The 26,302-nt window shown below is 40.0% G+C and overlaps 2 protein-coding genes across 18 annotated transcripts in view; one reads left to right on the forward strand and one right to left on the reverse strand.

Moving 5' to 3' along the window:
* The window catches only part of HACD3 (3-hydroxyacyl-CoA dehydratase 3), a 41,581-nt gene extending 19,527 nt beyond the window's left edge, over positions 1–22,054 (forward strand). Inside the window, exons 4-11 of one of the 3 annotated variants that reach the window (XR_014817234.1) lie at positions 103–267; positions 1,671–1,722; positions 4,302–4,412; positions 10,953–11,080; positions 12,492–13,732; positions 15,032–15,138; positions 16,264–16,395; positions 20,073–20,139. Coding sequence is in view for 2 of the 3 variants with exons in the window: in XM_003121729.5 (XP_003121777.2) it covers positions 103–267; positions 1,671–1,722; positions 4,302–4,412; positions 10,953–11,080; positions 12,492–12,604; positions 15,032–15,138; positions 16,264–16,395; positions 20,073–20,149 (885 nt within the window). In the remaining variant the exon portion in view is untranslated. Of the gene's footprint in view, positions 1–102; positions 268–1,670; positions 2,727–3,523; positions 4,413–10,952; positions 11,081–12,491; positions 13,733–15,031; positions 15,139–16,263; positions 16,396–20,072 lie in introns of those variants that run through there. The other 2 variants (XM_003121729.5, XM_084979030.1) reach the window with 2 other exon arrangements.
* Positions 22,055–22,803: 749 nt separating this feature from the next.
* Positions 22,804–26,302, reverse strand: part of INTS14 (integrator complex subunit 14) — a 34,742-nt gene continuing 31,243 nt past the window's right edge. For 10 of the 15 annotated variants that reach the window (XR_014817184.1, XR_014817204.1, XM_084978963.1 and 7 more), the window contains 2 exons: positions 25,573–25,638; positions 22,804–23,674 (listed from right to left, as the gene is read on the reverse strand). Coding sequence is in view for 11 of the 15 variants with exons in the window: in XM_084978963.1 (XP_084835089.1) it covers positions 23,423–23,674; positions 25,573–25,638 (318 nt within the window). In the remaining 4 variants the exon portion in view is untranslated. Of the gene's footprint in view, positions 25,351–25,572; positions 25,639–26,302 lie in introns of all 15 variants that reach the window. The other 5 variants (XM_021100221.2, XM_084979009.1, XM_084979003.1 and 2 more) reach the window with 2 other exon arrangements.

A 26,302-nucleotide genomic window follows, 5' to 3' on the forward strand; every position in this document is an offset into this window, starting at 1 on the left:
ACTCCTGCAGCTTTTCTCTATAGCCACACTGGTTTGTACAGTTTCAGGGGAGGGAGTGGGGGATGGGAGAGGGCATTCTCACATTTTCACTTTCTCTTCTAGCCGGTTTACAAACTGACCCAGAGGCAGGTAAACATTACAGTGCAGAAGAAGGTGAGTCAGTGGTGGGATAGACTCACCAAACAGGAGAAGCGCCCACTGTTTTTGGCCCCTGACTTTGATCGTTGGCTGGACGAGTCTGATGCAGAAATGGAGCTCAGAGCCAAGGTCAGTAAGGACCTTAGGATCTAGACAGAAGTCATGAGGAACCAAAGTTGTTGGGGCCACCTCAGATATCTATTAGGATCTGATAAAATAAGGACAGAGTTGTAAATTCACTGAAAGACCTGGGGATATGGTTTTATAGAAGTACTTACTGGTCATGCATTTTGTGGACTTTCCTGCACTTGGGAATTGTTTGGCTTTTTTCTCATGATTAGACTCATGATTAGACTCGGGTGATGAGTTTTGGGATGTAGCCCACAGAGGTAAAATGCCATTCTTATCATGTCATGTCAAGGATATATGTACGGGCAACGTGACTTCTCACTGTTGATATTAATCATGATCATCTGGCTGAGGTAGTTTTTGGCAGGTTTCTCCACTGTAATGTTACTCTTCTCCTTTCTTTACTCTTCAGAAGGAAGTCACTATTCATTGTTCACGCTTAAGGATTTAGGAGTTATACTTCCCATCCTTAGGGTGGACTGTATACTTTACTTGGAATTCCTCTGCATGGGAGATTTTTCTATTCTCTCTCAGTTATTTACTCAATCATTTATTTATATCACTACAGACTCATGAATATTTGTTTTATAGTTTGTGTTATAATCCAATACAATGTTATTTATTTTTTTGCTCAAATTTTGTTTCACCTTTGGCCATCTGCAGCTCTTGCAGTTGGTTCACATATTCCTTTGACGCAGCTCCATCATCATGGGGCTTTTTTTAAAAACACATCCTTGATATCCAACACTTTAAGCTGCTCCAGGTTTATCTCCTATATTCTCTGCTCTGTTCTTTTTATTGGAGAATGGTAGTGGAAACCAAGGGCTCTAGGTATGCTCATTGCTACTGGGGTGTCACTGCTTCTAAGCCCTCTCAGCTGACAGAAATGTATGTGTGGATACTACCCTATGCATATGTGTGTGTCTGTAAATATTTCCACATATATCCATCTGTATCTATATGAACCTGATATAAGTTCACACTGATGTTGGAGGCATGATTTTAACTTCCGGGCAATTATACTATAGAAATCTTAAATAATAAAATAGCAGTCTATTTCCTGCCTTGATTTTCTGTTTTGTTTCTACAACCATGACACAGTTTTTGGATGTGTTTTCTAGCTCTAAGATTTTTAAGACTGCCCTATTTGTAGTTTGGAAGCTAGTTGATTGGTTTAATTCTGTGAGCACTGGATGGGCATTCTGGCATGCCAGTGCTGCCTGGTAATGAAGAATCAGGCTTTTTGGCACCATGAGCTAGGACGTTTTCCCCAGTGAAGCACGAACACAATTGGAGGAGGAGGTGGCTTTGAGGGAATCAGATCACTTATCCAGAATATGGACTTCAGCAGGCATCTAGGAATTCTAACTTATGTTCTTGAAAAACTTTTGTCCAAATTCTAGGAAGAAGAACGCCTAAATAAACTAAGACTTGAAAGCCAAGGCTCCCCTGAAAGTAAGTTGCCCCTGCTGCTATAGTCGTTGCCAGTTAACTTGTGATAGAGATGGGGGTGTGGATGAATGTGATCTGGCAGGAGTGCTTATCTTGTGTAGGTGAATTTATGAGAGATCCTTAATGTCCAGAATCAGCCTTATTTTTAATGTTTCCCTTCTGTTGGAGGCCTAACATCTTCTGAGTAGGTTTATGTATCACAGTGGAAGAACCTCGGTCTCCTGGACTGGACTAGATAGGGTGATAGGTGGCATCAGGTCCTACACAGATGTGGAAATTACTGCATGAGTCCACAGCTATACTTCTTCCAGCCTGGTGTTTTTGTTCCAACTGAGATCCTAAGGGCTGTGGTTGTCAGCCTTAAAGATGGATAGTATTCTGTATAGTCCTGCTGTTCATTAATCTTTAAAAAGTCCAGTTCTGTTTTTATCTGGCCAAGCCAGAAGCTCTATAAGTGTATTACCTTCTGGGTTTCATAGGTTAAATTCAGCAGCTATCTTAAATTCATCTGTATGGAGAGCGATGTACCTAGGCCCTTGAGATGTGGAGCCAGTGAATCCATCATAGCACCTGTGCCTAGAGAACTTCTCTTCTAGTAGGAGGACCATACAAAACTAGTGCTGAAAAGCAGAATAAAATAAGCATTCCCCATATGTCCTAAATCAAACTTTTTTAAGTTTTAGTGGCATTTATTTACTTATTTGTCATGCTATAAGTAGGGAAGGGGAAAGTTTTAGAGCAGCGTTCTTTTCTTTTTTCTTTTTTCTTTAAATGGCTGCACCCGAGGCATGTGGAAGTTCCCGGGCCAGGGATTGACCTGCTATGGCAACGCTGAATCCTTTAACCTACAGAGCCAGGTTGGGTATCAAACCTGTGCCTCTCCTTTGACCTGAGCCACTGTAGTCAGATTCTTTAACCTGCTGTGCTACAGTGGGAACTTTTAGAGCAGTGGGGTTTTTTTCTCTTGTCTTTTTAGGGCCGCAGCTGCGGCATATGGAGGTTCCCAGGCTAGGGGTCAAATTGGAGCTGTAGCCGCCAGCCTACACCAGAGCTACAGCAATGCGGGATCCGAGCCACGTCTGCATCCTACACCACAGCTCACGGCCACGCTGGATCGTTAACCCACTGAGCAAGGCCAGGGATCGAACCCACAACCTCATGGTTCTTAGTTGGATTTGTTAACCACTGTGCCATGATGGGAACTCCCTAAGAAAAAAATTTTAATTAAGTGTTGTTACAAGTCTGACTTTTTTGGTTCTCTAGGATAAAGCTGCTTTTTCTTTTTTCTTTTTAGGGTCATACCTGTGGCATATGGAAGGTCCCAGGCTAGGTGTTGAATTGGAGCTACAGCTGCTGGGTTACACCACACTCATAGCAACACAGGATCTGAGCCATGTCTGCCACCTACACCACAGCTCATGGCAACGCTGGATCCTTGAGTGAGACCAGGGATTGAACCCATGCCCTCATGTATCCTAGTCAAGTTTGTTGCCACTCAGCCATGACGGGAACTCCTAAAGCTGCTTTTTTTTTTTTTTTTTTTTTTTTTTTTTAGCTTTTTAACTTTTTAATTTCTTGGTTAGTTTATATGTTATATTTTACTTGTGTTGCTCCTTCCCCTCCACCATTTTCTTTTATTATTCTTCCTTTCCTTCCTTACTTCTTTCTTTTTGCTTTCTTTCTCTTTTTTCTTTTTTTGTTTGTTTGTTTTGTGAAGAACTGCAGAGTTGTTTTTTTTTGTTTGTTTGTTTTGTCTTTTTTTGCTATTTCTTGGGCCGCTCCTGCGGCATATGGAGGTTCCCAGGCTAGGGGTTGAATCGGAGCTGCAGCCACCAGCCTACACCAGAGCCACAGCAACGCTGGATCCGAGCCATGTCTGCAACCTACACCACAGCTCACGGCAATGCTGGATCGTTAACCCACGGAGCAAGGGTAGGGACCGAACCCGCAACCTCATGGTTCTTAGTTGGATTCGTTAACCACTGCGCCACGACGGGAACTCCGAGGGCAGCATCGTGTCCTAACCATCTTCGAATCTCATTAGTGCTTCTCATATTATTTTTCACATTTTAGGTGTTCAGTTAATCCTTGGTTGGATATATGACCAAATATTAGAATTTTTAAATTACTGTTCTCTCTTTGAGCTAGTTTGCCCAGCATAACCTAAAAAAAACTCTAGAGAGGAGGAAACTATAGATTATATTAAGATGACATGAGCAAGAGCTGAGTACAGCTTTACTTCCTTTTAATGCCTCCTAGGCCAGTCAGTCATTCTTTGCCAGGAGTAATTTTTCCTTTTCCTTCATGGATTTATTATATTTCTGTACTTACCCTTCAAGGCTGTGAGGAGAAAGACCACTGAAAATATACCTTGGACTACAATGTCCTTCATGATTTTTCCTTATCTGTTTCTCTATGGGACCAAGAACCCTGGCTGGTGCAGACCTGGGGCAGTTATTTGTGGGGGAGCTTAGGGCACCCAAGTAGGAAGAAGGGATGCAGTCATCCAAGTATGCCTTAGACAGCCCTCTCCTGCTGGGACTACTGCTTTTAACAGCTTACTGCCTTGCTTTGCTTTTCAGCTCTTACAAGCTTGAAGAAAGGATACTTGTTCATGTATAATCTAGTGCAGTTCTTGGGATTCTCCTGGATATTTGTCAACATGACTGTGCGGTTGTTTATCTTGGGAAAAGGCAAGTACAAATTTCAAGGCTGGTTTTCTTTTTTCAGTAGTTTGGCTCACCATTCACTAAATGTAACACTCTCTGCCTTGGGTGTTAATGATAACCCCCCATATTTACATAGCACTTCGTGTCTGTCATTGTACTTTCACATCTCTTACTTTCCATGGCCTTGTGAAAATGGCAGGCTGGATATTCTGTCCATTCTTCCAAGGTGAGTAAACAGGCTTGGACATGGTCAAAGAAATGGTCCACATCTACACAGCTAGCCAGGGGCACATCTTGGACCAGCATCCCTTTCTTACTCACTGCTTGATAGTTCATTTATAACTAAATAAATTGATGTGATACTCCCAGTGTCAAAGTTAATACAAGTCCTAAAGGAATCTCACCCCTTTGGAGCCCAGATAGACTAAATAGACTCTTCTAAAACTGAATGAAAAGACCATCATAAAGATATTAGTTCTTGCTAAATTAATGTATATGTTTAACAGAATTCTGGCCAAAGTAAATGACAACAGAACATGTTTGAGAATGTGATCTTAAGTATTCTGAAATTTTATTGTGAACAATAAATAGATAATAAAATTTGAAGGAAGAAAGTAATAGGACAGGGCTTTTTCTAATATGGAAGAATGATAATTAAAATAATAATAGAGCAGATTAGGTGGCTCAGAAATAGCCCTTATATTACACACACACACACACACACACACACACACACACACACGACACATACATAGTTAGTTAGTTTTTGCTTTTTAGGGCTGCTTCCATGGCACATGGAGGTTCCCAGGCTAGGGGTCTAATTGGAGCTACAGCTGCTGGCCTACGCCATGGCCACAGCAATGCAGGATCCGAGCTATGCAACCTCATGGTTCCTAGTTGGATTCATTTCCCCTGCACCACAGTGGGAACTCCACACACATACATATTTGTATATAATAAAAAGGAATCATGAATGAATGGAAAGGGAAATAATAGTCTAATAATTTTTTGATTGGATGGGAAATCTAATAATGTTTCCAAAGGGAGTTCCTGTTGTGACTCAATGGTAATGAACCCAATTGGTATCCACGAGGATGTGGCCTCAATCCCTCGTCTTGCTCACTGGGTTAAGGATCTGGTATTTTCTTGAGCTGTGATGTAGGTCACAGATGTGGTTTGGATCCTGTGTTGCTGTGGCTATGGTCTAGGTTGGCAGCTGCAGCTCCGATTTGACCCCTAGCCTGGGAAATTCCATGTGCCATAGGTACATCCCTAAAAAAAGGCAAAAAATAAAAAATAAAATAAAAAAGTAATGTTTCCAGAGAAAATTGGTTAATTTTGGGAGGCAGAGAATCTGTTTGACTCTTCTCCTCCAAATGTATACAAAAATAAATCCCCCCAAAGGATTTAAGAGTCATATATTAAAAAGTTGAGTCAATAGAAAATGTAGGTAAATATTTATAAAAATCACAAGTGAAGGGATAGGGCTTTCTAAACTTAAAAGTAATAGAAGAAATCTTAAAGAAAAAGGTCAATATATATGACTACATAAAATGCCTAAATTCCTATATACCTGAAAACATCCAGCCAAAACAGCATTAAAGATTAAGAGCATACTGAATTGAGCAAAGTGGGGATGGAGGGTTGGTGGAAAATTGCAACAAATATCTGCAAGGGTTGGTTTTTTTACATATAAAGAACTTGTACAGATTGATTTTAAAATGTGGAAACTCCACCTGATAAATAAAAGATATGTATCGGCAGTTCGTAAGAGGAAATAAAACTTAATTCAACATACAGCTAAATTTTTAGCTCAGTAATGATGATAGAAATGAAAAATAAGTATTTATGAATTTTGCAAAGTTATAAAAGACACCTAATTTAAGACAAGATATGCTAAAATAAATGCAACGTGGCTATTGGGAGGCTATCTACGTACAGGAACTCTTTTAGAAAATCATCTTGCAAAGTCCATCAAGAACCTTAACTGTTTATATCCTTGATCTTGGTTATTTCACTTCCAGAAATCTGTTCTAAAGAAATAATTGAGGATTTTCCTGGTGGCCTAGTGGGTTAAGGATTTGATATTGTCACTGTGACATGAGTTACTGCTGTTGTGTAGGTTTGATCCTTAGCATGGAAACTTATGCATGCCATAGATGTGGCAAAAAAAAAAAAAAAAAAAAAAAGGCAAAAAAGAAAGAATGAATTGAAACTACAAGAAAAGCGTTTTTAAAAAAAATATATAATGGCATTATTTATATTAGTGACAAATTAGACACTACCTAAATGTACATCAGTGAAGGATTGCTCTAGATTGTTCACTCAGTAGAATGTTGTGAAGCAAATGTGAGTATTTAAAGAGTTTGTAAAAATATGGAAAAATACTTATGATAGACTAAAAAGGAAATATAAATTTGTTCTTCCAGTTTTCTTAAACTAATATGAAAAGAAAAGAACTGAACAAATAAATGTGAAATGATTGGAAAAAAAGACACTGCTTTCAAATAGTTTGAATGGACGATACATAATTTTTTTTTTTCTTTGTCTTTTTGCCTTTTCTAGGGCCGCTCCCTCGGCATATGGAGGTTCCCAGGCTAGGAGTCTAATTAGAGCTGTTGACGCCAGCCACAGCAAGGCCAGGGATCGAACCCGCAACCTCATGGTTCCTAGTCAGATTCATTAACCATTGCGCCATGACGGGAACTCCACATAATTTTTTTCTTTATTTTGTAAAGTAAATATGAGAAATATTAGAAAAAGTAGAAGCACAATGGAAAATATAAACTCTATTTAAAAAGGAAGAAATCCTGTAGACTGTTTTATTCTTCAGTCCTAAATTTTGCCATCTGAGGTTTGTGAGGTGAATTGTAGTTAGCTCCAGAATCATTTGAAAGAAGGGCCTATTGTTTTTCCAGCCTGCTTAATTAACACCTTGGAATTCTACAAGGCACAGTAGTAGACTAGTGAAAAACTTCTTGGAGTTCTTGCTGTGGCACAATGGGATTGGTGGTGTCTTGGGAGCTCTGGGAAGCATGTTCCATGCCCGGCACAGTGGGTTAAGGATCTGACATTGCTGCAGCTGCAGGTTAGGTGGCAACTGCAGCTCAGATCTGATCCCTGGCCCTGGTCCTCCATATCTTGGACAGCCGAAAAAAAAAAAAAAAAAAAAGAATTCTCAAATGCCTATTATCTTATAATCTTGTGTAACTAGACATCTACAGATGAGGTACTTAAAGAAACAGAGGAAGTCTCAGACAGGTCTCAGACCTGTAGTTCTTAGTAGTATGGATTTATCGCAAGTCCCATGGAATGAATAGGGACATTCAAATACATAAATAATTTACTTAACCTAATATAGTTGGGTTGATTCTATAAGTTCCTCTGTAAGCCTGCTGGCAGTTAGGTGATCCAGTCCAAAAGCTTCTAAGTTATTTGGGTCATATGTTTAAGCTGCCTGGATTTGTAATTTCTATTTTGGTTCTGAGCCCCTTCCCAACTACCTAGTGGAATGGAGCTGCTGGTTTAATTCTTCCTTTATCAGTCCTCAAAGCTCTAGTAAGGACCTCGGGCCTGGTTGGTACCCAGGGACATAGCTGGGCCTTTGCAACTCATTTTGAATAAAGGGTGTTGATTAATGGCAAATTCCACACACCTGTTTTTTTCATGTAAACATGTATATGCTAAACTTCTTATGCTAAGGAAATAGCAAACCGTTGGGCTTATTTAGCAACTCTTGTTTGTCTCTCTGTTAAGTGTTACTTTTTTATTAAATAAATAAAAAATTTTTTCTAGTTATAAAAATGTGTTAATTACTGAAAAACTTAAGTAAAACAAAACAACTCTACCATAATCCCATCTATCAGAGCAACAAATTCATGGCACCTTGTTGTATATCTTCCTAACCCAAATAACTTCCTTGGGAGCAGTTCCTAAAATGAAATTATGAGATTAAAGGGCAGATTGTTTTTAAGGATTGATGTATGCTGCTAGAAAGAGTATACTGTCTTATACTACCACTATTTAAATCCATATCCATTAATATATGAGTGCCTTTTAGTACTTTGAAAAAGTTTTTTCAAATCATAAAAGTAAATGGACTGATTTTAAAAAGTTTGAAAGATGGGAGAAAACTAGTAGGGAAGAGGTGTAGGGGGGATGGAAGGGGAGGTGAGTAAGCCATTGTCCATCACTGTTAATATTTCCATATATTTCCTTTTAGTCTTTTTCCTCCTGCAGTTAAAAATTATAATTATACTGTGTGTACAGTTTTGCATCTTTTAAAAACAGTATTATAAGCATGTTAATATTATTAATGTTCTTTATCAGTTTAGAAATCAGATTTCTATTCCTGAATTGAAACAAGGATGAATTTTCCATAAAACAGAAGCAAAGCAATGTGATTTAATTTTTATTTATCCAATGCTAAATCTTTTTTTTTTTTTTTCTTTTCTAGGGCCGCTCCCGCGGCATATGGATGTTCCCAGGCTAGGGGTCTAATCGGAGCTGTAGTCGCCGGCCTACGCCAGAGCCACAGCAACGAGGGATCCAAGCCGCGTCTGCAACCTACACCACAGCTCAGGGCAACGCCGGATCCCCAACCCACTAAGTGAGGCCAGGGATCAATCCCGAAACCTTATGGTTCCTAGTTGGATTCATTAACCACTGAGCCACGACGGGAACTCCTCCAATGTTAAATCTTAAGTCACAGTTCTCTAGTTCAGTATAGCGGAGAACCTCATTTTTCAAAGGTAATTTGTTCAAGGAATTAAAAAGTGAATCCCCTTAAAAAGGATACCAGAATTTCACTGTAAATGGTGACAAAGATATTTGATTGGGGTTTTGTCTTGACAAAGGGACATTTAAAATTATGAATAAATTTTTTATCTTACATATAGAAAAATTTAACTTGTAATTTTGCATTAATTCTTCAAAGAAAGGGATTAGTCAAGTTTTGAACTTACTTATTGGTGGAATTTTTCTGGCACAATTATATAGTAACACGTATGTGTACCATTCTTCATTTCACATTTAACTTTGTAGCAAGATTTTAAAGTGGATCATCTTTGCAAAAATAGCAGAAGATATCTTCAGTCTTCACAAGGGCCTCTTTTATTCATTTGGTATTTAAACTGTACTCTTTTGAGGTACCTGCAGTGTCATTTTTATTGGTAACTTGCCTAACTCTGCCACTTCTCAGAGGCACTAATTGTATTTCATAGGCCAGGAGATAAGAATCCACAATCTTCTTCAATGTATGGGATGAAGAATTGTCTTTCCCAGAATGTTAGTGGTGCCCTGACTGAGAAACACTGCAGAGAAGAATGTAGGAATGCAGGATGTCAAATGAAGATCAGTATGAAAAGTAAAACATACTAAGTTATGGACCACTCCAAATTGATGCACATTTGTTGACCTCATATAAGCAGTAACTATTTAAATTGTTATATAATATTCCATGTAGTAGATACACTATAGTTTACTTAAACTTTCCATACTCTTAGGTTTAGGCTGTTTCTACATTAATGCACTTAGAAATATGTAGTATTTCACAGAACAGACTTTGTTGCTAAAGATTTTTTTGGTTGCTTTTTAAGGCTGTACTGTTGGCATATGGAAATTCCTAGGCCAGGGGTTGAAGCAGAGCTGTAGCTGCTGATCTGAGCTGGTCTCTGACCTATACCACAGCTCACGGCAATGCCAGATCCTTAACCCACTGAGTGAGGCCAGGGATTGAACCCCCATCCTCATGGGTACTAGGCAGGCTCATTACCACTGAGCCATAATGGGAATTCCCTCATTTTAGATTTTTTAGTTAGGATAGGTTTGCAGAATAAGAATAGGATTAAATATGTAGATTCAATTAAGTTTTCTGAAAATTTTATTCAGTACTTTTACACTTTTGAATTTATTTATGATTGTATAATCTTTGAGATTATTTTATTATTTTATTTTACTTTTTGTCACACTCACAAAATATAGAAGTTCCCAGGCCAAAGATTGAATCTGAGCCACAGTTGTGACCTATGCCACAGTTGTAGCAGTGCTGAATCCTTTTAACTCTCTGTGCTGGGCTGGGTATTGAACTGCTGCCTCCACAGCGACCCGAGCCACTGTAGTCAGATTCTTAACCCACTGCACCATAGTGGGAACTCCAGTTTTTGAGATTTTAAAAGGCTAGATTGTATTCAGTATACGTGACACAGTTTTAGCTTTAAATTAAATGAGATAATGGATCTGAAAAGAATTATTGTGCTTGATAAATAGATTTTTCAGCATATAGTAACTGAGTGAAGTCTAGGTATACTTTTTTTCCTTGCCTTTTAAAATTGAGAAGGGCATACAGAGTTTATGTGTGAATTGTCTGGTAACCAGTAGAATTTATTATTCAGGTCCACAGAAGCTTGTGCCCCTCCAGCTTAGTTGGTTAGTGAACTTGAATCTGTCTGGTTGTTTATTATACTTTTCCTAAAATTTATTTCGTGTACAGAGTTACCTAGTTTGCAAAATCATTCTCTTGGAGTTTGCCAATTGATTTACCCTCAATGTGTATTTGCCCCGTAGAATCCTTCTATGACACGTTCCACACCGTGGCTGACATGATGTATTTCTGCCAGATGCTGTCAGTTGTGGAAACTATCAATGCAACAATTGGAGTCACTAAGTCACCAGTGATACCTTCTCTTATCCAGGTATTGAACAGTTGAGTTTGAGGGTGGGGAAATGAAAGATTTCAATATTTATTTAGTAGGTATCCACATTTTGCTGAGACATCTCAATTAGTAAAAATATGTATTTGTATAGGAATTTTTCTTATCAGGAGGGAAAACTTGAAACAGGGATATTTTCTAAAGCAGAGTTTTGCCATTTCAGGTCTGTTTCATTGTTTATGATATCTTCATGAAATCACAACATTATAAAAAGAGCTTTAAAATCAGGATTTTCAGGCAGGAGTGGAAAACTCTACCGTCAGTCTTCTTAGATAGGGATGTGCATGGCCTCCTCCCACCTTGGGCTGATGAAGGTGATGTGATACTTAGGAACCCTTTTCACTTTGGACTTTCTTCCATCAATGAAGGTGGCTCTTTTGCCTCCTGTAGGGAGTTCGCCCCCCTCCCCCCTGCCCTGCCGCCCAAGTATATCTACATTGTTTCCTAATATTTGGAAGATTGCTATTAGGAATGGGGTGTCAAAGCCTGTGGGCCTCCTTGCCTTGTTTTCTAGCTATGCAATTACACATTATTAAATACCATTCACCCAGACTGAGGGGAAACCAGCTGACTGTTAGTTAGTCTCTTCGGGATCCTGTTTTTATAGTTCAGCCCTTTTCTGGCTACCAGCACTGGCATTTTGATAGTATCAATTGCGTGGTTAAGATTGTTATTATAATAGACCTGGTATTTCTATGTTTTCTGTTTTTGTTTAGTTTAAAAAATTAAAGGGTATAGTGAATGATCCACTGATAGGAAATAATGTTTTTTTTTTTTTTGGTATATCAAAGAAGCATCAGGGTAGAATTTCTAGGGCAAGATAAAAGGGACAGTTTTGGTGTCATCACATCACATGGCTCCAGGGAGTGCCATTCGTGTAGGAATACAATGCAAATGAAGCCTTCTAGAGTTGGGCAGTGCTGTGTGAGTCAACATGGATGAATCTTGGGAGTTGAGCAAGAAGCAAGTCAGAGTATAATACGTAGAGCATGATTTCAGAAAGTTTAAAAACAGGCAAAACGAAACAGTGTTGTTGAGGAATATATACATAAGCACTAAACCTATAAAGATAAGCAGTAGAATATTTTACACAAGATAGTAGATACCTATGGGGTGAGGGGGTGCCACACTGGTCATGTTGTTTCTCAGCTTGAGTTATTTGTATGCAGATGTTCACTTGGCAGTATTCTTTAAACTGTGTATGAATGTGTGTGTATTACACATGTCTGTCCAGAAAGACTGGCTTGGGCACTTTAATTTGTTCTAAATTGTTCTCAGTCTTTTTCTATTTACCTTGGATTCAGTGGGTTAGGCTTCAGATAACTCATTTATCTGTTGGTTTTTTAAAAATATATTTTTGAACTTGTTTCTCTCCTTTGGGTCCTTTGAATAGCTTCTTGGAAGAAACTTCATTTTGTTTATCATCTTTGGCACCATGGAAGAAATGCAAAACAAAGCTGTGGTTTTCTTTGTGTTTTATATATGGAGCACAATTGAAATTTTCAGGTGGGTAGAAATGCCAGGATGCTGTTTGAGTGCTTCTCCCACTCTGGAGCAGCTCTTTGCTTGAGAGAATTGCTATCTTACTCAGAGTCTCATTTGATTTGAGATTAAGGTTCCCTGTGTGGAGAGTTCTACCTGCAGCTATGTGCTCTGCAAAGGGGAAGCAGAGTTGTTTTTTTTTTTTTTTTAAAGTGGTCAATGGATCATAATACCAGCCTGAGTACTGAGGAGCAGAGGGAGAAGTCCAGAGAAATGAAAGGCCCTTCTTATCCTTCAGGAGCTTATCTTGGAAAGAGAGGACTCATTCACAAGGAAAAATTCTTGAAGGGGTTGAAGGAGAATCCCAGGTTGGATGGAACTAGTGAAGACCAGCCTTCAAGAAGGAATGATTAAAAAACAACAACAACAACAACAAAAAAACAACAACAGAGTTCCCGTCGTGCCGCAGTGGTTAACGAATCCAACTAGGAACCATGAGGTTGCGGGTTCAGTCCCTGCCCTTGCTCAGTGGGTTAACGATCCGGCGTTGCTGTGAGCTGTGGTGTAGGTTGCAGACACGGCTCGGATCCCGCATTGCTGTGGCTCTGGCGTAGGCTGGTGGCTATGGCTCTGAATAGACCCCTAGCCTGGGAATCTCCATGTGCCTCGGGAGCGGCCTAAGAAATAGCAAAAAGACCAAAAAATAAATAAATTAAAAAAAAAAAAAAAAAAGGAATGATAGGAGAGTTCCCACTGTGGTGCAGTGGGTTAAGAATCTGACTGCAGTGGCTTGGGTCACTTCAGAGTAGGGGGTTTGATCCCCAACCCAGCACAGTGGGTTAAAGGATCTGGCATTGTCACAGCTGTGGTGTATGTTGCAGTTGCCGCTTGGATTTAATCCCTGGCCCAGGAACTTCCATTTGTTGTGGATGTGGCCATTAAAAAAAAAAAAAAAAAAGGAATGATAGAAATTAATCTTTTACTGTAAGGCGACTGAAGTTTGAATTGACCTCTTCTCTGATTCTTCCATTCTCAGTTATCAATAGAAGAAATATCACTTAAAGATCTACTTGGAGTTCCCTTTGTGGCTCAGCAGTTAACGAACCCGACTAGGATCCATGAGGATGCGGGTTTGATCCCTGGCTTTGCTCGGTGGGTTTGGGGATCTGGCATTGCTGTGAGCTGTGGTATAGGTTGCAGACATGGCTCGGATCCCATGTTGCTGTGGCTGTAGCCTGGGAACTTCCATATGCTGCAAGTGCAGCCTTAAAAAGCAAAAAAAAAAAAAAAAGAAAAAAAAAGATCCAGTTAAAGGAGATATCTTCTCTACCAGACCGTACATATTCCATACTTTTTTTCCCCAGTCACATAGAGCATTAGTTTTGTAAACTGACTCCTCAGCTCTAGGTTTGGTGGTATTTTGGTAAGGTTGACAGTTGAAAAGGGAGAACAGGCATTTGCAGCCCTAGATTATGTCTGTATTCCATGGCACCCAGCGTACACTTTAATCTACTTAACACAAAGGTGAAAGAGATTATAGGTACTTAATATTCACTTTCACTGTTTCAGAAGAAACTGATTTTTTATGTTATCTCTTTTTAAATAGAGGATGCTTGATTATAGATTAGAGGTCGTTTGTATACTTTAATTTTGGTAATGTTTGTTTACGCAGAGATAAACTATCAAAGCATCTGTCGTCTTTACCTACTTGGAACATAGATCAGAACTAGGAATAAAGTCAAAAAGCTTCTGAGCATCTGTTCCATCTACTGAACTTTTTCTTTTTCTTTTTTTTTTTTTTTGTCATTTTGTCTCTCAGCATATGGAGTTCCCAGGCTAGGGGTCCAATCGGAGCTGTAGCCACCGGCCTATGCCAGAGCCACAGCAACGAGGGATCCGAGCCGCGTCTGCAACTTACACCACAGCTCACAGCAACGCTGGATCGTTAACCCACTGAGCAAGGGCAGGGACCGAACCCGCAACCTCATGGTTCCTAGTCGGATTCGCTAACCACTGCGCCACGACGGGAACTCCTTTTTTTTTTTTTTTTAATAAGAGTTGCAAAGTTTATTTCAGGTTCTCTCTTGGGTTTTTTTGTATTTTTTTTTTCTTTTTTGCCACACAGGCAGTATGTGGGAATTCCTAGAGCAGGGATTGAAGCTACGCCGCACAGCAGCAACCAGGGCCACAGTGGTGAGAACGCAGGAGCCTCAACCCACTAGGCCATCAGAGAACTCCCCTACTGAACTTTTTCGAAGATGGCTCCTTTGAGATCTCAGCTTTAGTCTGCCATTATCAAGAATTCATATCTTTTGATGATTGGAGGAGTATAATGGGAGTTTATAATTCTGAAGAAGCCATGTGTGGCTAAATGTGAAATTATTCTTCTTGAATGATGTTCTAGGGTTGCATTCAGTGGCTTTTAACATGTGATTTCCTTATTTTCCATAGGTACCCCTTCTACATGCTTACCTGCATTGACATGGATTGGAAGGTGCTCACGTGGCTTCGTTATACTGTGTGGATTCCCTTATATCCTCTGGGATGTTTGACAGAAGGTACTTTCAGGAACTCTAGATTTTTTTTGTCTTTTTAGGGCTGCACCTGTGGCATATGGAAGTTCCCAGGCTAGGAGTTGAATTGGAGCTACAGCAGCAGGCCAGAGCCACAGCCATGTGGGATCCAAGCCTCATCTGCGACCCACACCACAATTCATGGCAATGCCGGATCCTTAACCCACTGAGTGGTGCCAGGGATCTAACCCACATCCTTATGGATATTAGTAGGCTTCCACTGAGCCACAACAGGAACTCTAGGAATTCTAGATTTTATATCTTAGCTCCGAGGGATAGCTAAGCCAATAGGCCAGACATTTCTTCCTCCCTCTGCCAGCTTTAGTTTGATATATGGGTGTTGGACTTTCCAAGAACTTCTTTCTAGTGGCTTCATTCCACAATACTCCTGGTATTCAGACTGTTCCAAGGAAGCAACTCATTTTGTTAAGGTTGAGAAGCTAAGCGGTCATGTTTTGCATGCTTCCTACTTATCTGGTACTTTAAACTTTCCAAAGCAAGGTCATATGACTTCATTTTATTATGACAAATACCTAGTCAGTGAGTCAGATAGGGATTTTTCTCCCCATTTTATGGAATAAGAAACTGAAGCTCATGAGTTACCTTTTTGGCTCAGCGGAAAGGAATCTGACTAGCATCCATGAGGACACAGGTTTGATCCCTGGCCTTGCTCAGTGTGTTAAGGATCCAGCGTTGCCATGAGCTGAAGTGTTGTCGCAGACATGGCTCAGATCTGGCGTTGCTGTGGCTATGGTGTAGGCCAGCGGCTACAGCTCTGATTCAACCCCTAGCCTGGGACCCTCCATATGCTGCAGGTGCAGCCCTAAAAAGACAAAAAAAAAAAAAAAAAAAAGAAAAAGAAAAGAAAAAAAAGAAACTGAAGCTCAGTGCTATCAAATGACTTTTCCTCATTTATCTTTGTTGTCATCTTAGAGGTTTATTTCTTAGGAAAACTAAGGGGAGAAAAAAGAAGGCATGAGCCCTTTGTAAAGGGAGGAAGAAGCATTTTCAACAAACCCAGAAATGAAAATTTGAGGGATAAGAAGGGCCTATCAGTAGGTGTGACTGTATTTTCATTTGCTTCTAAAAAGTTCTTGTTTCTGCTTTCAGCTGTCGCAGTGATCCAGTCCATTCCAATATTTAATGAAACAGGGAGATTCAGCTTCACATTGCCATATCCAGTGAAAATCAAAGTTAGATTTTCCTTTTTTCTTCAGATTTACCTTATAATATTATTTTTAGGTAAGTAATGGCTCTGTAGACATTTTCCTGTTACTTCTTGGATGGTAGAGTTCAATGATTCAAGGTTGTTTTTTTTTTTTGTCTTTTTAGGGCTGCACCCATGGCATATGGAGGTTCCCAGGCTAGGGTTCAAATCAGAGCTGTAGCTGCCAGCCTACACCACAGCCACAGCAACACAGGATCCAAGCCGTGTCTGTAACATACACCACAGGTCACAGCAAGCCAGATCCTTAACCTGCTGAGGCCGGGGTCGAACCCGTGTCCTCATGGATGCTAATTGGGTTCCTTAACTACTGAGCCATGATGGGAACTCTTCAGTGATTCAGAGTTTTAAAACTCCTTATCAGAATTCTTATTTTCAAAAGACTAGCAATAAGTTAGAGAACAATTACTTTGCAAAACAGACCCATTAGGAGAATATGCTACATGTGGAAGTATTTCTTCCTGCATCTCCAGTAGTTATCGTCTTAAAATGTTCGTGGTCATTGGGAATACACAGTAAGATATTTCATGCTTAAGATAATATAAGAAGCACTTTTAAAATTGAATAAAAAGGAGATCCCTGGTGGCCTAGTGGTTAAGGATCCAGCGTTGTCAACTGCTGTGGGATGGGTTTGATCCCTGGCTGGGAGACTTCTGCATGCCTCAGGTAGTCATTTTACTTTTTGTTTGTTTGTTTGTCTTTTTTCCATTTCTTGGGCCGCTCCGGCGGCATATGGGAGGTTCCCAGGCTAGCAGTCTAATTGGAGCTGTAGCTGCCAAGCCTACACCAGAACCACAGCAACATGGGATCCGAGCCGAGTCTTCGACCTACACCACAGCTCACGGCAACACCGGATCCTTAACCCACTGAGCAAGGGCAGGGATCGAACCCGCAACCTCATGGTTCCTAGTCGCATTCGTTAACCACTGCGCCATGACGGGAACTCCCTCATTTTACTTTTAATAATTTCAGTAGCAGATTCCTTATCCAGAGGAATTATTATAGAGGTAGTAATACCAGCTGGTAGCAAGGAAGGAAGAAGGCAATAAAGACCTCTGAGCATCTAAGAGAAAGCCTTCTACCTAACAATAAGGAAGCCCCTCCCACTCCTCATGTAAAACCTTATTTATTACTTTTATATAAAATCACAAATTCTTGCCTTAACTCATAAAAACTGAGAAAGAACTAAAAGAAGATAAAAAGAAGTAACCCTAGGTCAATTGCAATGTGAGAGTTTTAAAAGCCTTCCTAACTATGAGGACTGTTTATTTTATGTAAAGTTCTAACACATTTTAATATATGTATTTCTCCCTGTGGTATTTCACAAAAGTCTTGAAATGTGGCTGTCTGGTTTCCTGGCAACAGAAGGATGTGATGGCAGATAGTCTACCAGTTGTCTATTTCTTGTAACAAATTACCCCCAAACTTAGCTTAAGACAATAAACATTTATCATCTCACATCTGTTCTGAGGGTCAGGAAGCAGGCTAGCTGGGTGGCCCTGGCTTAGGGACCCTCATGAGGTTTCAGTCAAGCTGTCAGTTCTGCAGACTTGACTGGGGCTGGAGGATCTGCTCCAAGCTCACTCATGAAGCTGTAGACAGGAGACCTCACTTTCTTGCCATAGTATTTCTCCATTTGGATGTGTATGACATGGCTGGTCCCTGAAGTAGGTGATCCAAGAGAAACAAAGGCCATACTGCCTTTGTTTGCCTTAAGCGATTTTCATTATAGAACTACATTTGACATATAATGTTGTGTAACTTTAGGGTATATAATATGTTGATTTGATAGATTTATAAATTGTAGTATGATTCCCATTGTAGCAATGATTAGCTCTTCTATTGTGTCCACACTTCTTTTTATAACTACCTCAGAAGCAACAGTATGTCATTTTGGTTGTATTCTGTTTGTTACACAGACCAAACTTGTACAGTGTGGGAGGGGACTACACAAGGGTGTGAAATCCCAGGAGGTAGGGATCATTGGGGACTAGCTTGGAGGCTTGCTACCCCAGACAGTGACAGACCACAAAAAGTAAACCCAAGAAGTTGGAAAGCACAGTGATCTTGATCATTTAGAATTTAGAAGTAGGGGAGAAGAGACCTACACCCTTTAGAAGCCCTTCAGGGAATCAGCACATGGCAAAAAAGCACAGTTAAAAAATACATATTATGAGGGTAGGTCACCTGCTGAAGGTTCAATATTATTCCATTTCTTTTCCATTTCAGAAAGGGTATAATCCATTTCAGAAAGATTTCTAACCAAAGATGTTAAAATGTTTGGTACTTGAAGGATGTAAGCTTCAATTTGGAAGGTGCACTCACTAAAAGAGTACTTTACCTCTTTTACTGGCTACATCTAGTATTACTGTTATTGGGCTCCATGAGGTGAGCCTATGGATAGTGTTAAAGAGGAATAAGTATTGGAAAGACCCTTAAAATATTTTACTAAAAAAGCATGAAGGGTAGACATATTTTAATGTGCACTAACTCTAATGGTTTTTGTGTTGTTTATACTATTGCATGTTCTAATTTACAAGGTTCTATACTCATATTTAGTTTGCCTAAAATGGATATGTATTTGTTCTTATTCTTCAGAATGAAATAAATACTAAATTTGCATAATTTACAAGCAATATAACAACCAGTTACATTTGTATGTAGATCAAAGTGTTTGCTTTTCTAAACATATGTTCTCTCACAGTGTCTGTAAATAAGTTTTTTTTTTTTGTCTTTTATTTTAGGGCCACACCCTTGGAATATGGAGGTTCTCTAGCTAGAGGTCCAATCTCAGCTGTAGCTGCTGGCTTGTGCCACAGCCAAAGCAATGCCAGATCTGAGCCGAGTCTGTGACCTATACCACAGCTCATGGCAACGCCGGATACCTAACCCACTGAGTGAGGCCAGAGATCGAACCTGTGTCCTCATGGATGCTAGTCAGATTCGTTTCCACTGAGCCACAACGGGAACTCCTGTAAATAAGCTTTTTAAACTTAAAAAAATCTTTTTTTTTGATAAAATAAGTGTCTTTAACCCTGTTGTATAATGAGAAAAGTGGGGTGAGGCTAAGCCGCAGAACTACTCAGTGATCACATAGGACTGAAATTTTTTTCTAGTTCACTTAATTGTGCTTTCTAGAAAAGTGTCTCATACCTTTTAGGCTATTGCTTAATACATATTATTGCATAGCCTTGAATTAAATATTGGGTTATCACTATATTTCAGATTTGTGTTATTTCATTTTATGTAAACCTTACCGTAAAAGAAAGAAAAAAAAAAGAATATTAAACTCTAATTAGATTTTTAGGGATGAAGCTTACCAATGTTTGCAACTTAACATTGAAATACATAAAAAATGAGATGGGAATGGGTATGTGACAAAGTTTAAATATAATAAAAAGTTAAAATCTAGGTAGTACCCACTGTATAATGATTTAATCTTTTGTATATGTGAATTTTTTCATAATAAAACATGGGAGAAAATTAAATTGTTAAGACCCACTGGGGAAAAATTCAGTTGTTTCTAGTGCACTGCTAATAATTTGTCTGCGTTGTACTTCTTGAGCAAGTGAAATAAGGACAGGATTGTAGGATGTTGGAAGTAGACAACTAGAGATTATCCCTGTCCCAAGAGCTTCTACTTAGAAACAGAGACAAAGATTCTCATTTCTAATTGGCTTCTTTTCTTTTTCAGGGTTATACGTAAATTTCCGTCATCTTTATAAACAGCGCAGGCGGCGCTTTGGACAAAAAAAGAAAAAGATCCACTAAAAAGAAAGATTTAGATGACCTCTTGCCAGTTTGAGCCTAATCTTTAATTCTTACAGTTTTACCTTCTTGTACTGATGTAAAAGTTTTTTGTTTTTTTTTTTAAATGATTAAATTCTCAGTGAGGCTGTTTTCCTTTTCCCCCAGTAACATTCCTGAATTTACTGTATTATCTTAGTGTAGTACTCGCATGACATGGATTCCTGACACCTGATGACAGGGTCATTCTTGTGTATTCTGTTAGTGACACAAAAGACTCGGCCCTACTCCCACTCACTTCACGTCCAGTCAGTCTGTTTTACAGGCCAGAGCTATTTCTTCAGTGCCCTGTCCCTACCAGCTACTGGCCATTCTCAGCTGGGATCTGTTCTTTTCAGCTGTTGCTTGTGTGGAAAAAAAAAAAAGCAAGACTATGTTGCTGTATAGGAGACTATGAAAGTGACTCAGGCAGGACTTAATAGATTCTGTACCCAGGAGACTACTTGTTAAGTGGGTTGGGATTGATTTTTTTGAAAATCAAGTTTGACTCATTGATAAAACACTTCTGAGTCTGAGTGGGGCTAGGTCACATGTTACCTCTGAATCTTTTGGCCTCTCTAACAACATCTAACCTGCGCGGGCAGTGCAGAGGCACGCAGTGATGTGAGAGAAACCAAGTCACAACCTTGGAACACCATGACCACTTACTTCATTCCTAACTAAATCAGAACTCTCTGTCTCTGTATATATATCTCCCCACACACTTTTTAGAGCCACACCCTCAGCATATGGAAGTTCCCAGGCTAGGGGTTTAATAGGAGCTACAGCCTGCTGCTACACCACAGCCATAGCAATGCCAGATCCAAGCCGTGTCTGTGATCTATACTACAGCTCATGGCAACACTGGATCCATAACCCACTGAGTGAGGCCAGGGAGCATACCCTCGTCCTCATGGATACTAGTCAGGTTGTTTCCACTGCACCACAACAGGAACTTTAGAACTATTTTCAACACTAAAGAAAGATAAATCATTAGTTAGAAAACAATGAGATTATATAAGCATTCCAAACCCAAATGGCACTACAGGGATCAGAAGGGTCACACTGGCAATGCAGCCTGTGACAAACTGGAAACATCTGAGTAGGCCAGACTAAATATACCTACAAAGCTGTCTTAGGCTGTACACAAACAAAAACATCAGTCCTCCTTCCCCTGCACAGACTGAGTCCATTTACTTGTGTACCTGTCAGGGTAAGTTGGTGGGATTATCTATTTTTTGAATAGGCCTCAGAAACACCTGCTTTTATTCTTCTGCTGTTTCACCTATCTGCAGTAGGATGGTGAAAACAGAGTAAGAACTTCAGCTGGAGAACCACCAGCCAGGCCTTTAACAAGGCCTGCAGGAAATCCACCAACAAAGGAAATAGAAAAAAAATCCAGACATTATGATTTGGCCATTGTCCGAGACATCGGTTTCCCCTAATACATTCCAAGTAAACCAGGTAAAATAAGTGTTAGAAGTAATGTCTGCATATAAGAATTTAAGGCATGACAGCTTCTGCTGTTCTGCCATTCCCGTTGTTTCTGGGGGAAAGGGTACTACTCAGTGAGTTACGCTGTTTCTCTGAGCCCAGGATGGAAACTTGGTTGGACCTCAAAGCATCTAATTAGCATAGCTGGCTGATTTTTTTACAAGCTCACTACACTGAAGGATGTTTTGCATGTCTGCAACTTCTGTCAATTGTTTGTATTAATTTCTGGTGTTCTTTCAACTGACTTTCTATGTGTAACTGGGCAGATAAGCTTTATAGCAGATTATGCTCTATCTTTATAGCAGAATCTTGTATTCTTAGTGATTGTTATAAACCCCGTTATTGCTGTCTGAGAAAGCAAAAGACTGTATTTCTATTAAATATTTACAATCAAAATCCTGCTAACTTGTGCTTAAAGATTATTTAGTCTAATGGTTTTCAAATTGTGTTAAATTCCTTTGTTTAGACAAAATATTATATAGGCATACCTCACTTTACTTCACTTTAATGCACTTCACATATATTTTCATTTTTTACAAATTGAAGATCTGTGGCAATCCTGTGTTGTCAGATGATGATTAGCATTTTTTAGCAATAAACTTTAAGGTATCTACATTTTATTTTAGACATAAAGCTACTGCACACTTAACAGACTACAATATAGTGTAAACATAACTTTTAATGGGAAACCAAGAAATTCGTGTGACTTGCTTTACTGCAATAGTCACTTTTACTGTAGTGGTCTGGAAGAAAACCTGCAGTATCTGAGATAGGCTTATATAGCAATTCAGCATCTTGAGTAAGACATGGTTGCTTGGGTTGACACCTGAGGGGTTAATAATACCTTAGGAGGTTTACAGAGCAATTTGAAAGCATGGAGTATGTAAATAAAGCTTGGAGAAGTTAGATGACTTGCCCAAGGTCATGAAGCTAGCTGATGAATTGGAACCATAACTGACTATACTGATCTGTCAGAATCCACCTTGATGGAACCTGGCCTAAGCAATGAAGCCTAGCCAGTGTCAGAATCAAAGAAGTCAATGTGGAACCCAAGGAACCTTCAAGACTCATGAATCTATGCCACTTAGGAAGTTGAAATTATATTTAGGTTATAGGACAGACCCATTAGTTTCCCAGAATAATAATTTTATAGAAAATCAAACATTTTATTATCATTAAAAATTTGAAGATACGAGAATCATTTTATACATTTAAGATTGCTGTTTAAAAATTTGTATCTCAAGTACACCAAAAGCAACTAAGGGTTACCACTGAGTTTTTGTCCAAGTTCTAAGGAAATTCTGAAACTCTGATTTTGGGCTTGTGTTTAGCAAGTCCCAGACAGTCTGGGCTGTTCATTCCAAGCAGAGAAGCTTGAAAATGTCCCATGGTTGGGAGAGGAGAGGAGTGAAGAGGTCTTTTGGCAGCAGAGAACCCAGGTTTTAGGTTTCCTGAGGAAGGTGGGGACGGTTTTGTGCTGGTCAGTTCTTCAAGCATCTCAGGAGATGTGGCCACTGTGGGAGCAACAGTTGTCTTTCGGGCTTAAAGACTCTGAGCTCCAAAAAGCTGAAGTCAAAGCCCAAGCAACTGCCCACCTTTGCAGAGCCCCGCTCAGACTAGCAGAGTCCAACCCACAAGTGGTGCTTCTGAAGCAGCCTCAGGAAGGTCTCTGAGTAGCTACTTCAATAGGTGAACAGACGAGAAAAGTTTTTACCTTAAATCATTTTCACTTGAAAAAAAGAAGGAAGGCTCCCAAAGTCAGCTTCACATTCTTTCAGTGCTGCTCCCAGAGAAGTCTGTCTGCAAAGGTGTAATGTTGTGGTCATACCCGGCATACTCAGAGGTGCCAGTACTGGCTAGCTTGAGCTGCTGGGCGGCATGGGTCAGCTGGAACGCAGCATCAGGATGGGCTGTGTCGGGCAGCAGTGTGCACTCCCTTTCCAGCATGTCAGCCACCCCTTTGAGCAAGTCCAGGAAACCAAAGGCCAGAGCAGCCTTTCGTAAACGATTTAGCTCCTGAAACAAAATAAAATCCCTAATGTTCCTGCAATGCATTTTCCTCACTAAGTGCTCAGCTTAATGTAAGTTCTCCTTAATCCTCAAACTTAAACAAGCATTTTTATATGAGAACAAATGCTTGTACATAGATGCCAATAACAAGAGAGTGTGGTGGGAGTTCCCGTTGTGGCTCAGAGGTTAATGAACCTGACCAGCATCCACGAGGATGCGGGTTCGATCCCTGTCCTCGCTCGGTAGGCTAAGGATCCAGTGTTGCCCTGAGCTGTGGTGTAGGCTGACAGCTACAGCTCCGATTAGACCCCTAGCCTGGGAACTTCCATGTGCTAAGGGTGCAGCCCTAAAAAGACAGAAAGTCCAAAAAAAAAAAGAGTGTGGTGCTATGCCTGGAAAGTGGTTCCTCTACAGGTGATCAGAAGTTAAGGAAGACAGTGACTGAAACTCAGGTCATCTTCACCACAGTCCATGAGCACTTATGCCAAACATGGAAGAACTTTGCCTCTATCATTTCATGTACTCAGAACTCTAAATTACTTTCTTCTGTTACTCAAGTACAGAAAAGGCTTGCCTCAAGCCTCACAGGGCTGTTAACCCTCTGGTGCCTCTCTGGCTGGAGGCTTAGACTGAAGGACAATGAACACGTTTGGAGAAGGCTCTGGAGAAGTCAGGAAGTCTGACTGCCGAGACTGCCACAAAAAGAAAGGTCGAGCAGTAAATGGAAGCAGAAATATGAAGTGCCTCATCAATCACTTAGCAGTGTGATCTGGGCAAGTTGTATGCCTATCTGGGGGTCAGTGGTCTCATTTAGAAAATGAGGATAACCTCTTCCTTGCCCACTGCAGGGCCTGGCAGCTATGGGGTAGAGGCCCTTTCCTGCTCTGATATGTAGGTTATATAAAACCAGAAAGGAGAAATGGACTCTTTGACCACTTTTCTACTATTACCTGTTCGCAAGTGAAAAGTTCAGAAGAAGGCCAAAGTAAGTTACCCTGAACAGAGGGCTGTGCAGGGAGACAGGGACTACAGCCAAGGGTGGCCATCAAGGGCGTATGTGAATTATGGGATTCAGTTAGCGGGTGCATGGCGGGCTGAGCAGCTCTCTGGTTGAACTCCGATTAAGGTTGTTCCTTCTTGATTTCACCAAATCACTACATAATTAGGTTGGAAGACATTAAGGTAATGAGATAGCACCCAGACAAAGCATGTATGTTCTCCGGAAAAGATGCTAGCCTGGGGCTGGCTGTGTGTACTATATTTTAAGATTAGCAAGCTAGGACACAACTGACAACACAGCATACCTCACACTGCCACTTAATTTAATTTCGGCCCAACACCAGCAGGGGGGAAGCAAGGAGTGAGCTTAAATGCCCCTCAACTCCACCTACCTCCTTTAATTTTATTCCAATGGTGCTGGATTAGCTAGGTAATGACCCTGGATGAACTGTCATCCTTTTACAATCATAAATGTGCAATTTTAGAAGTCGTTCCTGGAAGCAGCTTCTCTGGCACAATGGGAATGTTCTGAGCAAGCATCATCCCTGGAAGTCACATGGACTGTTGCCTGGAGTTAGACTGGATACTCATATGGGAGCAGTGAGGAGGGTCAAGGGCTATGACCCCACAGGTCCTTTCAGCTCCTTCCTCAGCCATTTGCAACAGCACCAACACAGACAAGACTGGCACAGAAGCAGACCGTTTAGACACTTAAAACTCTTAGTTTTAGGACAACAATGGACCTATCACTTCTACTGACTTTACTGATGAAAAAACTGAGGCACAAACCACACACCTCTAATCCCTGTCCATATTCACTCTATGACCCACACCACTGTGAACCTCTTATTTCTGGCATACATCCCAGGAGCCATCCTCTTATACTGTAATTCTCATAGTCTCACCTTATAGAAAGTTTGCGTTTTTTCAGGTAGTTTCCTTGCATTTCTTAAAATCTTCTGTACGTCTGTCTATCAAAGTTAAAAAGAATTCAACGTTAGAATTCTGTGGGGAAAAGGGGAAGAACACAAAAGGACAGCTTTAAATGTTTAAAGGAATGAAAATGAGCAGAGTTACTGTGTGAAGATGAGGGTCCCTCCTGAGTTAATGTTACTAATGTTTTGTTCTACATTAGCAAAGCATCTCCCTCCTTGAAAATAATTGATGACAAATCCCTCAGTGACAGAAATGGACTTGGTTCACAAAAACACTGCCAGTAAACCCTTACATCTATGGCAAGCTGCTTTCTGACAGGGGTGCCAAGACCATTCAATGGGGTAAAGAATAGTCTCTTTAACACATGGTGCTGAGACAAACGAATATTCACATGCAAAAGAATGAAGCTGGACCCTTACTCTATATTACATACAAAAAAATTGACTCAAAATGGATCAGAGACCTAACAAAACTCTCATCATGACAATAGCAAAACAAAAGAAAAAAAAATTAACAAATGTTCATAGCATTATTCACACTGGCCAAAAGGTGGAAATAATCCAAATGTTCATCAACTGAATGAATGGGTAAACCAAATGTGGCTTATTTCTATAATAGATGATTATTCAGCCATGAAAATGAATGAAATACTGATATAGGCTATGATATGAATGAACTTGAAAACATCAGACTAAGGGA

The sequence above is a fragment of the Sus scrofa genome, chromosome 1 (genome assembly GCF_054392235.1).
Source record: "Sus scrofa isolate SSC_HxYL_T2T_F1_AM1 chromosome 1, Sscrofa_HxYL_maternal_Yorkshire_Landrace_v2.0, whole genome shotgun sequence".
Classification (NCBI taxonomy): domain Eukaryota; kingdom Metazoa; phylum Chordata; class Mammalia; order Artiodactyla; family Suidae; genus Sus; species Sus scrofa.